Below are 13,635 nucleotides of genomic sequence, written 5' to 3'. Positions count from 1 at the left end.
CTAGTGCTCTACCACTTGAGCCACAGCGCCACTTCCGGCTTTTTTCTTTTTGCTTATGTGGTGCTGAGGAATCAAACCCAGGGCCTCAGGCATGCAAGACAAGCACTATACCACTGAGCCACCTTCCCAGCCCCGAGTCAAGCTTTTTGTTGGTTATTTTGCAATATGAAGGCTGCCAGACTTTTCTGCCTAGGCTGGCCTCAGACTACAATTCTTCAGATCTTGGCCTCCTGAGTAGTTAGGACTTATAGGCTTATATTACTGTGTCCTCTGTAATGTTAGGCAAGTATGTTAATTTAAGTATGACTTAAATTCTCAATTCACTATTCCTTTTAATTTTTTTAAGATGTAATCAGATGACAATGAACACCTGAAGAAGATTAGTTCCCATGTCATATCCTCACACTACCTGATCAGTAGTTACGGTGCTTTTGTGCAGAAAAGAGACCCTTACTCCTTCCCCTACTATAAAATCTGCATTGGCATTTTCATCAAACACCAGTCACCTAGCTCTTGAAAATTAGTGGTTGTTCAAATCATAAGAGCAGCTCAGACTTGTAGTATGAACATCTCAGGTTATCAGGGAAGTTATCAGTCCAATGATCCATAGATGTTGAACGAGAATAATCATGCAGAAGGTATAACAAAATGTAATTTTTAAAAACACTAAGACTTCCTATATAAATTTAATTTCACTTAAAGACAGAAATAATCCTGGTATTCAGATCCCTCTATGATAAGACCTCACTAAAAATGGGGCCAGTAATGAACTGAGTGAGGATCACTGAGAATAAATGGCAGAAATGGTCTGGGATGGACCTGGAAAGGAGTCCAAAAGATTACATGTAAAGAGAACCATAAGGAATGTTATTTTAAAGTTCATCTTTCCAAAGTAAGACATTCTCTTCACAACAGCCCCAGGAAGTGATGTTTTACTTTCTGCTTCAAGTCCTCCTCTGCAGGGAACTCCGAACAGTTGGGACGGCCAGCTTCCCCCTGTTGCTGAGGTCTGTGTCCCTGTGATATCTATCCACTGTGAATCAGTGCAGCCTGACAGCTAACAGGCTTTGCGATCAGAGACAAACCTCATTTTTAATTGTGACATCACTTTATAACCACAGGACCTTGAATATGTCACACCTCTCTGAGCTGTAAGAGTGCTTAGAGACATATATGTCTTGAATAATGTATAATAGACACATTTAATACATCAAAACAAACTAGGGCTTTTAAAAATAGTTAACTATTTTTACTAAAATGCAAAATTCTGTTTCCTCTTTGATATTAGAACCTTATTGATATTTGTATATTCCAATATAGGCAGTTTTCCTCTTCAAGTATTCTCTTGTAGTTTCTTCAACCTGCTTTAGTGATTAAGAATCCTCACTATTCTGCCACTTTCTTTGATAATACATACCACAGATTAGTACCAACCTTCAAAGTGAGATATTTAGAACTAAATATAAGAAAGAGGTTTACCCAGAACAAGACAGGGCAATATCACGCCCTTCCCTTATTCAGGACACCACACCTATAACAGTGAGCTCAAGACAAAGTCATCTCACTATAAAAAAAAGGGAGCAAACTAGAAAAGATTAGGAAAGGACCTTGCTGTGATCTGAACGAAACTCCCTTAAAATTCCTATCTTGAAACCTAACCATCAGTGGTATAGTATTAGGAGGTGATTAGATTATGTGAGGGATCTATCTGTAGGATTGGAATTGAACAAGTACCCTGATAAAAGTATCCAAAGAGATTTCTCACCCCTTCTACCATGGAAGGATGTAATTCAAAGGAACCAACTATGAGTAAGAATGTGGGTCATCACCAGACACCAAATGGGACAGTGCCTTGATCTTGAAATTTTTACCCTCCAGAATTGTAAAGAATAAATGTTTGAGCTTGGCACCAGTGGCTCACGCCTATAATCTTAGCTTCTCAGGAGGCTGAGATCTGAGGATCCTGGTTCAAAGCCAGACTGGGCAGGAAAGTCCGTGAGACTCTTATCTCCAATTAACGACCAGAAAACCAGAGTGGCACTGTGGCTCAAGTGGTAGAGTGCTCGCCTTGAACTGAAGAGCTGAGGGATAGTGCCTAGGCTGAGTTCAAGCTCTACAATCAACAAAAAGAAAAAAAAAATGAATGTTTGTTGTTTCTAAGCCATTCAATTTGCAGCAGATCGAACAAACAAACATGCACTATCAGCTGGCACAATCACAAACTCATGGGTTACAGGGAAAGTAGAGACCACAAAGATTTGTATTGCTTGGACTGTGGAAATTTCCCCAACTATTACTTTGACCCAGAACTGTAGATTCCTAGCCAGGTGCTGGTGGCTCATGCCTGTAATCCTAGCTACTCAGGAGGCTGAGATCTGAGGATCACGGTTCAAAGCCAGCCCAGGCAGGAAAGTCCATGAGACTCTTATCTCCAATAAAACCACTAGAAAACCAGAAGTGGCACTGTGGCTCAAGTGGTAGAGTGCTTGCTTTGAGCTGAAGAGCACAGGGATAGAGTCCAAGCCCAGAGTTCAAGCCCCACAACCGACCAAAAAACAAAAACAAAAAACAAAGAACTGTAGATTCCTTCATCTGGATGATCTTAACCTCAGTTGGATGACATCATTGCTCAAGTGAAGAGAAACATATTTGGGGTTCCCTGCAGGATCTTAAAGAAGAGAAAGGTAGAAGAGAGGTACTAGCTGTTCTACTGACCTCCTAGACTAGAAAGAATGAAAAAAGCAGGGAAACAAACATAGCAAGGTCTGAAAATCATTACTACTACCTCAAGCTGAGTTTTCCAAAGAAGCTCAATACTTTTTTTGGTTTTTAATCAGTTGTAGGAGTTGAACTCTGGGCCTCGGCACTGTCCCTCAGCTCTTCAGCTCAAGGTGAACACTCTACCACTTGAGTCACAGTGCCACTTCTGGTTTTCTGGTGGTTAATTGGAGATGTGAGTCTCATGGACTTTCTTGCGCAGACTGGCTTTGAAACATGATCCTCAGATCTCAGCCTCCTGAGTAGTTAGGATTATAAGTTTGAGCTACTAGCGCCCAGCTCAATATTTGTTTTGTATGTTCTGAATTCTCACCCACTCAAGTTAGGCTACTGGGGGAAAAATGCATACCCCAAACTAGTAAATTATTTTGGATTATCCGTGCCTGCTACAAAAATATGGAACTGATTATTACTTCCATTTGACACAATATTTGGGTACTAGAGCTGTGCATGAAAATGACATGAGGAGATTGTGCAGAGTTATTACAGCATCTATGCCTTAAATATCCATGTAAATCTGAATTCGTTTTTATAGTTCATTCTTAGTAAAACACAAACAAAACACTAAAAGAAAAAGGCTAGCACTTCAAAAAGCAACAATGATTCTGTATGTTCTTCTATATATAACATATTCCTTGGGGCTGGGAAGGTGGCTCAGTGGTAGAGCACTTGCCTTGCATGCATGAGGCCCTGGGTTCGATTCCTCAGCAACACATAAGCAAAAAGAAAAAAGCTGGAAGTGGCGCTGTGGCTCAAGTGGTAGAGTGCTAGCCTTGAGCTGAATGGCTGAGGGACAGCGCCTAGGCCCTGCGTTCAGGCCCCACAACTGGACCCAAAAATAAAAAAAAAATTTTTTAATTAAAAAAATAATATATCCTTCAACAGCTTTGTAAGGCAGGTAAACTAGGTAAGTAACCCAATATGTAAAGGTGTTCTATAAAAGGCAACACATGACCCAAACGTGCACAGGAGATTGATATTAAAATACCCATATTAGAGGTAATAAAATGCTCAGAAAAAATACTGTTATCTGCCTAAGACTGACAATATTCATTGCTCGCCTAGAGCTTTTTAAAACACACACACACACACACCACAACGCCACCTCTCTATGACTCTGCTCCAGGAGAGGTCAGACAAGCAATGTTTGCTAAGACTGAGGATGTGTAGGATCAGGCCCTGAGCTAGAGCTATCAGATCTATCCCATGCTGCAGTCTGACTGGGGCTGGGTACAAATCCTGGTTCGACATTTCCCAGTCATTTAAGTGTGACCAAGTTAGTTAAACATTCTGTCTCAAGTACCAGGCACTGGTGTTTTGTGCCTGAAATCTTAGCTACTCAGGAGGCTGAGCTCTGAGGATCATGGTTTGAATTCAGCCTGGGCAGAAAAGTCCCCATGAGACTTTTCATCCGTAGCTCAAAGTGGTAAAGAGCTAGCAAAAGAGCTCAGATGCAGTCCCCAGGCCCTGAGTTCAATCCCTAAAACTAAAAGAAAAAAAAAATCTCAGCTGTTTCATCTGCAAAATGGCAGAACAATAGTTATCTATTTCAGAGACAGCATGAGGATTAAATGAGTTAGAAAAGTTCTCTTAAAAAAATCAAGCCTACTGCCTAACTTAAAGGTACCTACTTCAGAGATTCTGTGAGGAATAAATGAGTTAGAACAGTTAAAAAAACAAACAAACATCAAGCCCACTGCCTAACTTAAAGGTACTACCCTAAGCCAGGAGCTGGTAGCTCATGCCTGTAATCCAAACTACTCAGGAAACTAAGGATTTAGTTCCAAGCCAGCCCAGGCAATAAAGTCTGTGATACTCCTATCTCCAATTATCCAGCAAAAAGCCATAAGTGGAACTGTGCCTCAAGTAGTGCAGTGATAGTTTTGAGCAAAAAGCTAAGGCAGAGTGCCCTGGTCCTGAGTTAAGTCCCAGGACTGTCCTCCCCTAAAGTACTATCCCAACAGTTCAATCTACATTACTCTTTCATGTAATATATAAAGAGTGTGAGGGGGGGGAGGGGAAGGAAGGAGAGAAAAGGAGTTGGGAAGGTGGAGTGGGAAGGGATGGTAGGGGAAAAACAAAGGAGGGGGTAGCAGTGCTCAATAGGAAATGTACTCATTACCTTAGTCATGTAACTGTAACCCCTCTGTACAGCATCTTTACAATAAAATAAATAAATAAATAGAACCCTTATTATAATGGCATTATTGTTCTAAGTGCTCAACAAATTTTCACTATTTTTTTTTTCATCATGGGGCCTGGACTCTAGATGCTGTCCCTCAGCTCTTCAGCTCAAGGCTAGCACGCCATTTGGTGCTGTGGCTCAAACTTCCAGCTTTTTCTGCTTATGTGGTGCTGAGGAATTGAACCCAGGCCTCATGCATGCAAGGCAAGCACTCTACCACTGAGCCACCTTCCCAGCCCCATTATTAATTTTTTATTTTATTTTATTTTTTGGCCAGGATCTTGCTATATTGATCAGACTAGCCTAGTACTTGCTATCTTCCTACCTCAGCCTTTTGAATGGCTGGGATCATAGATATGTGCTACCACATGCAGCAATAATTATATTAAGATGAAAGAAAACTGTACACTCTGGGAAAACTGAAAACTTTATTATACTTCATACTATGCCAAAAAAAATCTAAAACTTTATACTGTTCTCAGGTTAAAAATAACAATAATACAAAACCTTTGTGGTTGTTAAAATCAGACTTTCTTCATCTAGGTATCTATTCTATCACAATAGCATAGCCTATCCTTAGGATTATTAGGACCATGGCTGAAAAGGCATGAACAGCCCTCCACATGTGGGGAAACAATGACCCCCGATGGTTGAAGACATGCATTTGCACCACCTATCTCACACAGCAGTTTCCTGGACCTTACAGTGCACTGCTCAAACACCCACACTCTGGGTGTTGCATGTATTTACCAGGTTTAGGGGGACAGGGATAGGAGACGCTTTAGGGGTTGACAGTCTTGTGAGTTTCACTGTTGCAATGGGTCATGCTGTGTCCTTGTTTCTGTGGCTTGTTATTCCCCTCCCCGCCCCCTTAGATAAATGTATATACAAGATGTAGGGTACCAAAATCAAGTACAGTGACAACAGGGGATATACCATAGAGGGAAGAATATATAAAGGAAACAAAAAACCATGTAGAATATTAAAAACAACAACAACAAAGACCTCTTGTGTCCATAGATTGCAGTTCATTTCACTTAGCATCATCTTGTATGTTCATATGTATATAGCTTTTGGGCTTTTCTGCTCATTTGATAAAATTATCCTAGACGTATTCTAATTATTGCATATGAGGGAAAACATGGGACCTATAATTTTTTGAGTGCCATTTACTTTCTTATGTAATACTTACATAATAAATATAACATATAATATATAATATGTATAATATATAACTTACATATATAATATGTAAGTATTTTCTAGACACTGGCATGGGAAGAATATTAAATTAACTGTTTAACCAAATAGCATTTTTTTACATGTACTTTCACATATGTATTAGGTCATTTGCAAAATATGGTAGACAGGCTCCTGAGGCTTTCAAGGTTAAAACTATTTTCCATGCCAGGTGTTGAGGCTCATACCTATAGCTAGTTGGGAGGTTAAAATCACAAAGCTAACCCAGGAGAAAAGTGCGTAAGACCCCATCTCAACCATAAAACTGGTTGGTAGCATGTACTATATCCCAGCCATATAAGAAGTCTAAATAGGATAGGCTGAACCTACTTCCAAGTATTTCCTATTTGGGAAATAACTAAAGTAAAAAGAGCTGAAGGCATGGCTCAAGTAGTAAAGCACCTTCCTAACAAGTACAAGACTTTGAATTCAAACTCCAACACTGGAATGAATGAATGAATAAATGAATGAGTGAGTGAATAAATAAATCTTTTCCATTTTCATAGTGATGACATTTATACTAGTGGCCCAAAAGCAATGAGTAAACTTGTACTTCGTTACAAATCCACCCAGTGGTACCAAAGATGGTGTATTCATTCTTATGCACTCACAGTTCAAAAACAGGTATTTCTACTAAGTCTTTGATGAAACAGTAAACAATATTAATTTCTTTAAATTTCAACCAGAGTATGTGTGCTTTTACTATTCCATGTGACAAAATACCAAGTATCCACAGTGCAGACCAAAATATGATACAAATCTAGAGGAAAAGAATCTGTGTGACTGAGTTACAAGCTCAACTAGCCATTTTTTTGCAAAGAACAGGATTTTCACTTGAAAGAGTATCAACCAACTGTGATTATTTAGACTTGAATATTTAGCAGATAGTATATAAAAGAAAAACAAAGTGAATATGACATTTTAAGGAAATTTAAGTAACAGTACTTGTATACTTATTGCCAAAGAGACAATTTAGTTTTTCAAGCAAAAATAACATTTTAGAAAACTTGCATCTGCCACCATGAAACCAATGGCTTTCCAATACTTAATATGGGTTCTTTTGTTTGTTAGTATTATATATTTGTGTTACCACCTGGAAGATTTGCGCAACACAATGAACAAGTACTTTCCAAATCACATGTTACAAAGAAAATTAGTTAATGGACAGACTATGGATTTTATAAGTTTGTTATGTTTTCAGATTTTGCATGCAACTAATCCTTAAGAAAACAAACTTGTCAAGTTTTAATGATTTATCTAAAATACTTCTCCTTTTTCCTATTATATATCTGCATGCGGGTAAATTTTATTCATGTTTGAATCAAAGTAACATCAAAACAGACTTAATGAAAAAGCAACTGACTATACAGGTATCTTCTACCAAACCAGACCTTAAAGAAATTTTAGCCAGGCAAGTGAGTGATATCTATAATCCCAGCTTCTTGGGAGGTAGAGATCAAAAGAAATGTAGCTCAGAGACAGACCAGGTAAAAACAGTTGGCAAAACACCACCTTTTCTTCTTCCTCTCTCTCTCAGTACTATGGCTTAAATCAGGGCCCCAACTTTGCTAAGATGTTTAAAACTAAACACTCAAACAACAAGATATCATCTCAGCAAATAATCCAGGTATAGCCTGTGATCAAAGCTAAACAGCAAGCAGTTCAAGGCCTGGGGGAGGTGGGGTGGGGGTGGCAGACAGAAAAATCCAAGACTATCTGAAAAATAAAGCAAAAACTGGGCTGGGCTGGGCCTGGGCTGGGCTGTAACTGTGGCTCTAGTGGTAGAGTACCTGTCTAAAAAGCTTGAGGTGAAGTTCCCAACATAATACCAACAAAACCAGAAGTTTGAGAAGATAGAAAACATGCCACTTTTTTGCTAACTTTATTTTCAAATAAATTTATTTGTGGTATGTAGCAGGTTTACTACTACTACTTTACTTTTTTTTTGGAGCTCAAGCTGGCCCTGAACTTGAAATCTCCCAAGTTTGAGAATTATAAGTGTATATACCACCATAGCTAGCCTTTACTAAATTAATAAATATTAAGTGTTTAAAAGGGTCCTTAGACTAAAATGTGTGAGGTCTAAAATAATGTCCTGACTAATTAGGCAAGCAAAATTGATTAAATCTACATTTTACTGATAAATGAATGGGTTTAGCAAATTTAAGTCACTTGCTCAAGATTCTCAGAGTCTTGTTCACAATCCCAACTAAAAATGAAACACTAGGAGCTTTTAAAAGTACTCATGTAAGTGTTCCAGTATGAGAACAGGCATTGCTTAAGATCCCAGGTGATTCTCCTGTGGCTTAGGTAAAGCAACTACTCACTGTCCTAGAGATTAACAATCAAGTATATGATTAGTTCTAAATCTTCCAAACACCAATCTGATGAGTAAATCTACAAAATGCATTTTTGTCTACATTTAGACCATATCACTGTAGGTCACATCAAGTTTTAGAAACAAAGTTTTACTGGATTTCATTTTACTTACAGGATTCTTACTTTGCCATTCCACAGGACAGTTGTAATCTTGCATGATCCAGGGATGGTTTAACAGATTTCTCATAGAAATCCGTTTCTTTGGGTCCACCTAGTGGTCATTAAGAAGAAGCTAGAGATTAACATTTCAAATACACAACAGAACATCTTCCCCACTGAGAACCCAAAATGCACCAAAACAGATGTAAACTTTATCATCACAAAAACGCTGTCAAAGACCTTAAAATAGCCTTGGAATAAATTCTTTCAAAAAGGTAATAGGGGCAAGAAAACTATAGCAACCAACACAGGCTTGGAAGATAAATGTTTAACAAACATGAACTTCATTGGTATGGACATTATTCATGAAGTTCAGTCAATCTATTGTATGATGTAATAGTCTTTTTGCTGGAAAACCTATTCACAGGAAATATTCACCAATTTAATATTCAAGCAGCCACCATGCAGGGCATTCATCCTGAATATGCAATCTCTACCTCCAATGAGCTTACAATCACATAGAACAAGTTGAAAAGCATACCTTTCTTTTCCATTTGTACTTTTCAAATGTGAGGAGAGAAAAATTAATCAACAAAGATTAAGTTTTTTGGAGTCAAGAAGAAAGAGTGAGGCATTTTCAATCTCATTATGGAGATTTGGTGGTCTGGCCCTACTTAATCAAGGTGGGTGAGCCTGAGGTAAAGTTTGAATAAAAAGAAGAGAAAGCTTAATAGATGGAAAAACTGCAAGATATTCTGAATACATAATGAACAAAAAACTGCTCTAAAAAGGTACTTATATTTTCAAAGTGTTTCTTATCAATCTCATTTCATACTTACAACATTACCATTTTATAGGTAGTAGGTACGCTGATTGTTAAGGTAGATACCTAGACTCCAGAATTCCTTCCTTTCACCCTCATTCCACTGACTGAGTCATTCTCAAAATATGGCCCTAAGATTAAGAGCATCAGCAACATCTTGGAGCTTGTGTGAAATACAAATACTCAGTCATGCCCCAGAGTTCTATTGAAAGACAATCTGGAGAGAGGGAGTCTAGCAAGCTGTGTTTTAACAACCATCTAACCATCTGGCAATTTGGGGCACATGCTAGTTTGAGAAAGGCCCAATCAATTAGACATCAACTCACTCAGTATCTATTTTACACCTAATGTGCAAGAATGGGAACAAGAAAGGATAGAGAGTAGAATAAAGCCAGTTAGAGAAAATAGACAATGCTCAAGACAAAGTAAAAAAAATTCATATTCACAAAGACATTGTCCTGATCTAAAAGAAAAACAGGTTTACATCATAATTTGAGAGGATTTAGTAGAGAATATTTTCAAGATACATACATAAAATGGAATCCTTTTCAAGCTAACAGATAATAGTCAAATAAAAGGTCCATAAATACCTTAAAGGTTGGATCAAATAAGCCAAGCACGGTGGCCTAAGCCTGTAATCCTATGGACTTTATAGGCAGAGATTGGGAGATAAGGTTCAAGGCCAGCCCAGGTATAAAAATTCATGAGACTCCATCTCAATCAATGGCTGAGCACAGTGGGCCACATCTATCTTCCCAGTTATAAGGGAAGCACTTTGGCTGGGAGGAGGTATCTCTAACCCTAGTGTCACAGGGAAACACAAGTAAGATCGCAGCCCAAGCCAGCTTGGACATAAAATAACCAAAGTAAACAGAGGTACACTTTGCCTTGCAAACTTAAGGTCAATCCCCAATACCGCCAAAAAAAAGTTGGACCAAACTAATAACAGCAGATTTCTATGACTTAAATAACAAAGTTTACCTGCAACATCTGTTGAAGCAGCAGAATGCTACTAGGAGAGAGCCACTTGGGAACATCATATTTCCCTCTCTACCAAAAAAGCAAAGAAAATATTTAAGAGATTTAGGTTTAACCAGCTTTGAGACCAATTTCTAAGGTATAATGTGCTAGAAATTTAATTCTAAGTTTGACGACTTCACCTAACAATAAGATTCAGTAAAAGTTTGTTATAATAATAAATCCACTACCTAAAAGAAAAAAAAATCCAGTAAACTAAATCCTACTATTACCTAAGTTGTCCTTATATCAGAGAAGGACTAAAGCACAGAGAAACTAATAGTGTAAAACATAAATGTTACAGGGCTTAGGAATCCATAGTATGATTACATGGACAGCATATGTATGTATATATATCACTGTATTCAATTTGTATTACCAACACACACTGGAGTTTATAACTCATAGCAATTGCCAGTTGGCACATGAAGCAATATAAAAGTATATTTAGTATCAGGACAAGACTGTGGTTAAGGTTGTGGTTAAAATCATAAGATTCATAATGGAGAATTCACAATCATTGTGATATACTGATAAAAGCACCTTTCTAAGTGAAATACAGTTTTGGAGTACAGAGGAGACTTAGGAGACAATGTCTACAACCTACTGTACTAAAATTATGGTCACTACACCATTAACCAAAGATAAAACCAGGCCATTGTTAAGTCCTAATGCATGCTAAAATACTCTTTTACAGAGCCTGCCACACACTCCTCCTTTTCTTCCGAATTCAGAGGAAATGATACAATAATTTCTCATAGCAGGTATCAAATTTAACAATGCAAGGATAACAAGGTAATTATTTCAGAAAAATTAAGGCTGAACTGTACTTCACAGTATACACCAAAATTAACTTCATCCAAATTAAATGCAAATATGAAACCATAAAAATACTTAAAGCAGGGCTGGGAAGGCGGCTCAGCGGTAGAGCGCTTGCCTTGCATGCATGAGGCCCTGGGTTCGATTCCTCAGCACCACATAAGCAGAAAAAAATTAGCTTTGAGGTGAAGAGCTGAGGGACAGCACCCAGGCCCATAGTTCAGGCCCACGACTGAACCCCCCCCCAAAAAAAATACTTAAAGCAAGGATGATTATTTTTGGACTTTTTCTATACATGACCACAAACAAAAACTATAAAAACATGACTAAATTAAAACTTGACATTTCTGTATTGCAAAACACCACCAGATTAACAATAAATTGAAGAAAACCACCTTCTGCCTAAATGACAAATAATAATAATAATAACAACAACAACATGCTTGGATCACATTAAAAAAAGGTTTTGCCAGGCACTGGTGGCTCATGCCTATAAATCCTAGCTACTTAGGAGGCTGAGATCTGAGGATCGTAGTTCAAAGCCAGCCTTGGCAGGAAAGTCCAGGAGACTCTCCAATTAAACACCAGAAAACCGCAAGTGGTGCTGTGTGACTCAAGTGGTAGAGCACTTGCCTTGAGCTAAAGAGCTCAGGGACAACGCCCAGGCCCAGAGTTCAAGCCCCATGACCGACAAAAAAAAAAGTCTTACATCATTAAAATGGCACTACTGCCACCAAACTTTGTTTCACATTTCTCCCCATCTCAATAAATAGCAACAGTACTCAACCAATTAATCAGGCAAAAAATATGAATCAACTAACTTTCTCTCACATACCATATTCATCAATGTTTAGTTGCTCTATGTTCAAACTATATCCAGAATCACTCATCATTACCTGTCCAATAAGCTCATACAAACCACTAGCATCTCTCAAGCAGCTTGCTGCAAAAAGTTTTTAACTTGTCTCCCAGATTCTAGACCTATCCCCCAAAGTGCAGTTTCACAACTACCCATGTTCTTTTAAAACATGAGTCATCATGTTACTTCACTATGCAAAACTCTCCAATGGCTCCTCACCTCAGAATGAAACTCAAATTTCTTACCTTGGCTCCAAGGCCCTTTGTGGTCTGTGCCTCTACATCTACTCAAGTCCTCGCTACTCTCAAATTCACCTCACTCTCCCCTACCTCAACAAACTACAGTCAGGTATGAAAAATAATCTTGCCTCGGGGTCTTGTTCATTCAGCCTGTCAGCTCTTGGCATATATAGGCAGAGTTTGTGCTTCCTCAGACCTCCACTTAATATACCACTGGAATCTCCCTTAGCCACGTTTATAATCACACCCCCACAACCATTCCTAATGTGCCTTATAGTCCTTATTACCTTATCTTTTTCACGGTCCTTATTACTTCTGTCATATTTTGTTTTCTGCCTCACTACACTCAAATATAAGCTACTTAATCAGAGATTTTTTGCTATTTTATTCACCTAGAACACTGACCCTCATATGTAAAATGTGCTCAATTAATGTTTTTTAGTAAGTGAATGAATGAGATTAAGAGCATATATTCCTAAAGAAAATGAGCAAAGACCATGCCAACCAATTCCCAAGTAAGAGCTTATAAGTGGGAAAATGAATGACAGGAATATAAATCAGGTCCTGTCCAGGGTTTGGAAAACTAATGGGAGGGCAAACAGAAGGAAAAGACGGTGAATATGATCAAAATACTTTATAGACCTGAGTGAAAATGGAAAAATGAACCTTATTGAAATTGATTTGGGAAGGGGGAGAGGAGATGAGGAGGACAGAGGCAAAGAATTTGATCAAGGTACAATGTACATATTTGGAAATATCTAAATGAAATCTCTTTGTACAATAATTGATGATAATAAAAAGTGTGAAGAAGCCTAGTGGCAGTGGCTCACACATGTAATTCTAGTTATTCTAGGCTATGATCTGAGAATCACAGTTCACAGTGAAATTGTTACTGCCAACTAACAAGTAAAAAGCTCAAAGTAGAGGTATGGCTCAAGTGGTAGAGCACCAGCTGTAAGTGAAGAGTCCAAGTGAAAGCACAAGGCCATGAGTTCAAGCTCTAGTTCCACAAAGAAAACAAAAGTGAAGAAAAAAATTTTTAACAATTAATAAAAATGAAAATATGACTTAAAGTAAATTTAAACTAAAAACATGGCATCACTTGTCTATCAAGATGACAGACCCTTTCCTTTTTGTTTTTGTGGTTGGATTTTTTTGTTTTGTTTTTTGCTTTGTTTTGTTTTCTCTTTTTTTTTTT

The 13,635-nt window shown here is 38.0% G+C and overlaps 1 protein-coding gene across 1 annotated transcript in view; it reads right to left on the bottom strand.

Moving 5' to 3' along the window:
* Window positions 1-13,635, bottom strand: part of Melk (maternal embryonic leucine zipper kinase) — a 112,908-nt gene that overhangs the window by 60,552 nt on the left and 38,721 nt on the right. The window contains exons 9-10 of the mRNA XM_013026582.1: window positions 10,485-10,553; window positions 8,694-8,792 (exon numbers count right to left, since the gene is read on the bottom strand). Of these exons, the coding sequence (XP_012882036.1) occupies window positions 8,694-8,792; window positions 10,485-10,553 (168 nt within the window). The remainder of the gene's footprint in view (window positions 1-8,693; window positions 8,793-10,484; window positions 10,554-13,635) is intronic.

This window comes from Dipodomys ordii, unplaced genomic scaffold, assembly GCF_000151885.1.
Source record: "Dipodomys ordii isolate 6190 unplaced genomic scaffold, Dord_2.0 Scaffold95, whole genome shotgun sequence".
In the NCBI taxonomy this organism is placed as follows: domain Eukaryota; kingdom Metazoa; phylum Chordata; class Mammalia; order Rodentia; family Heteromyidae; genus Dipodomys; species Dipodomys ordii.
This window is presented reverse-complemented; position numbering and strand designations above follow the sequence as displayed.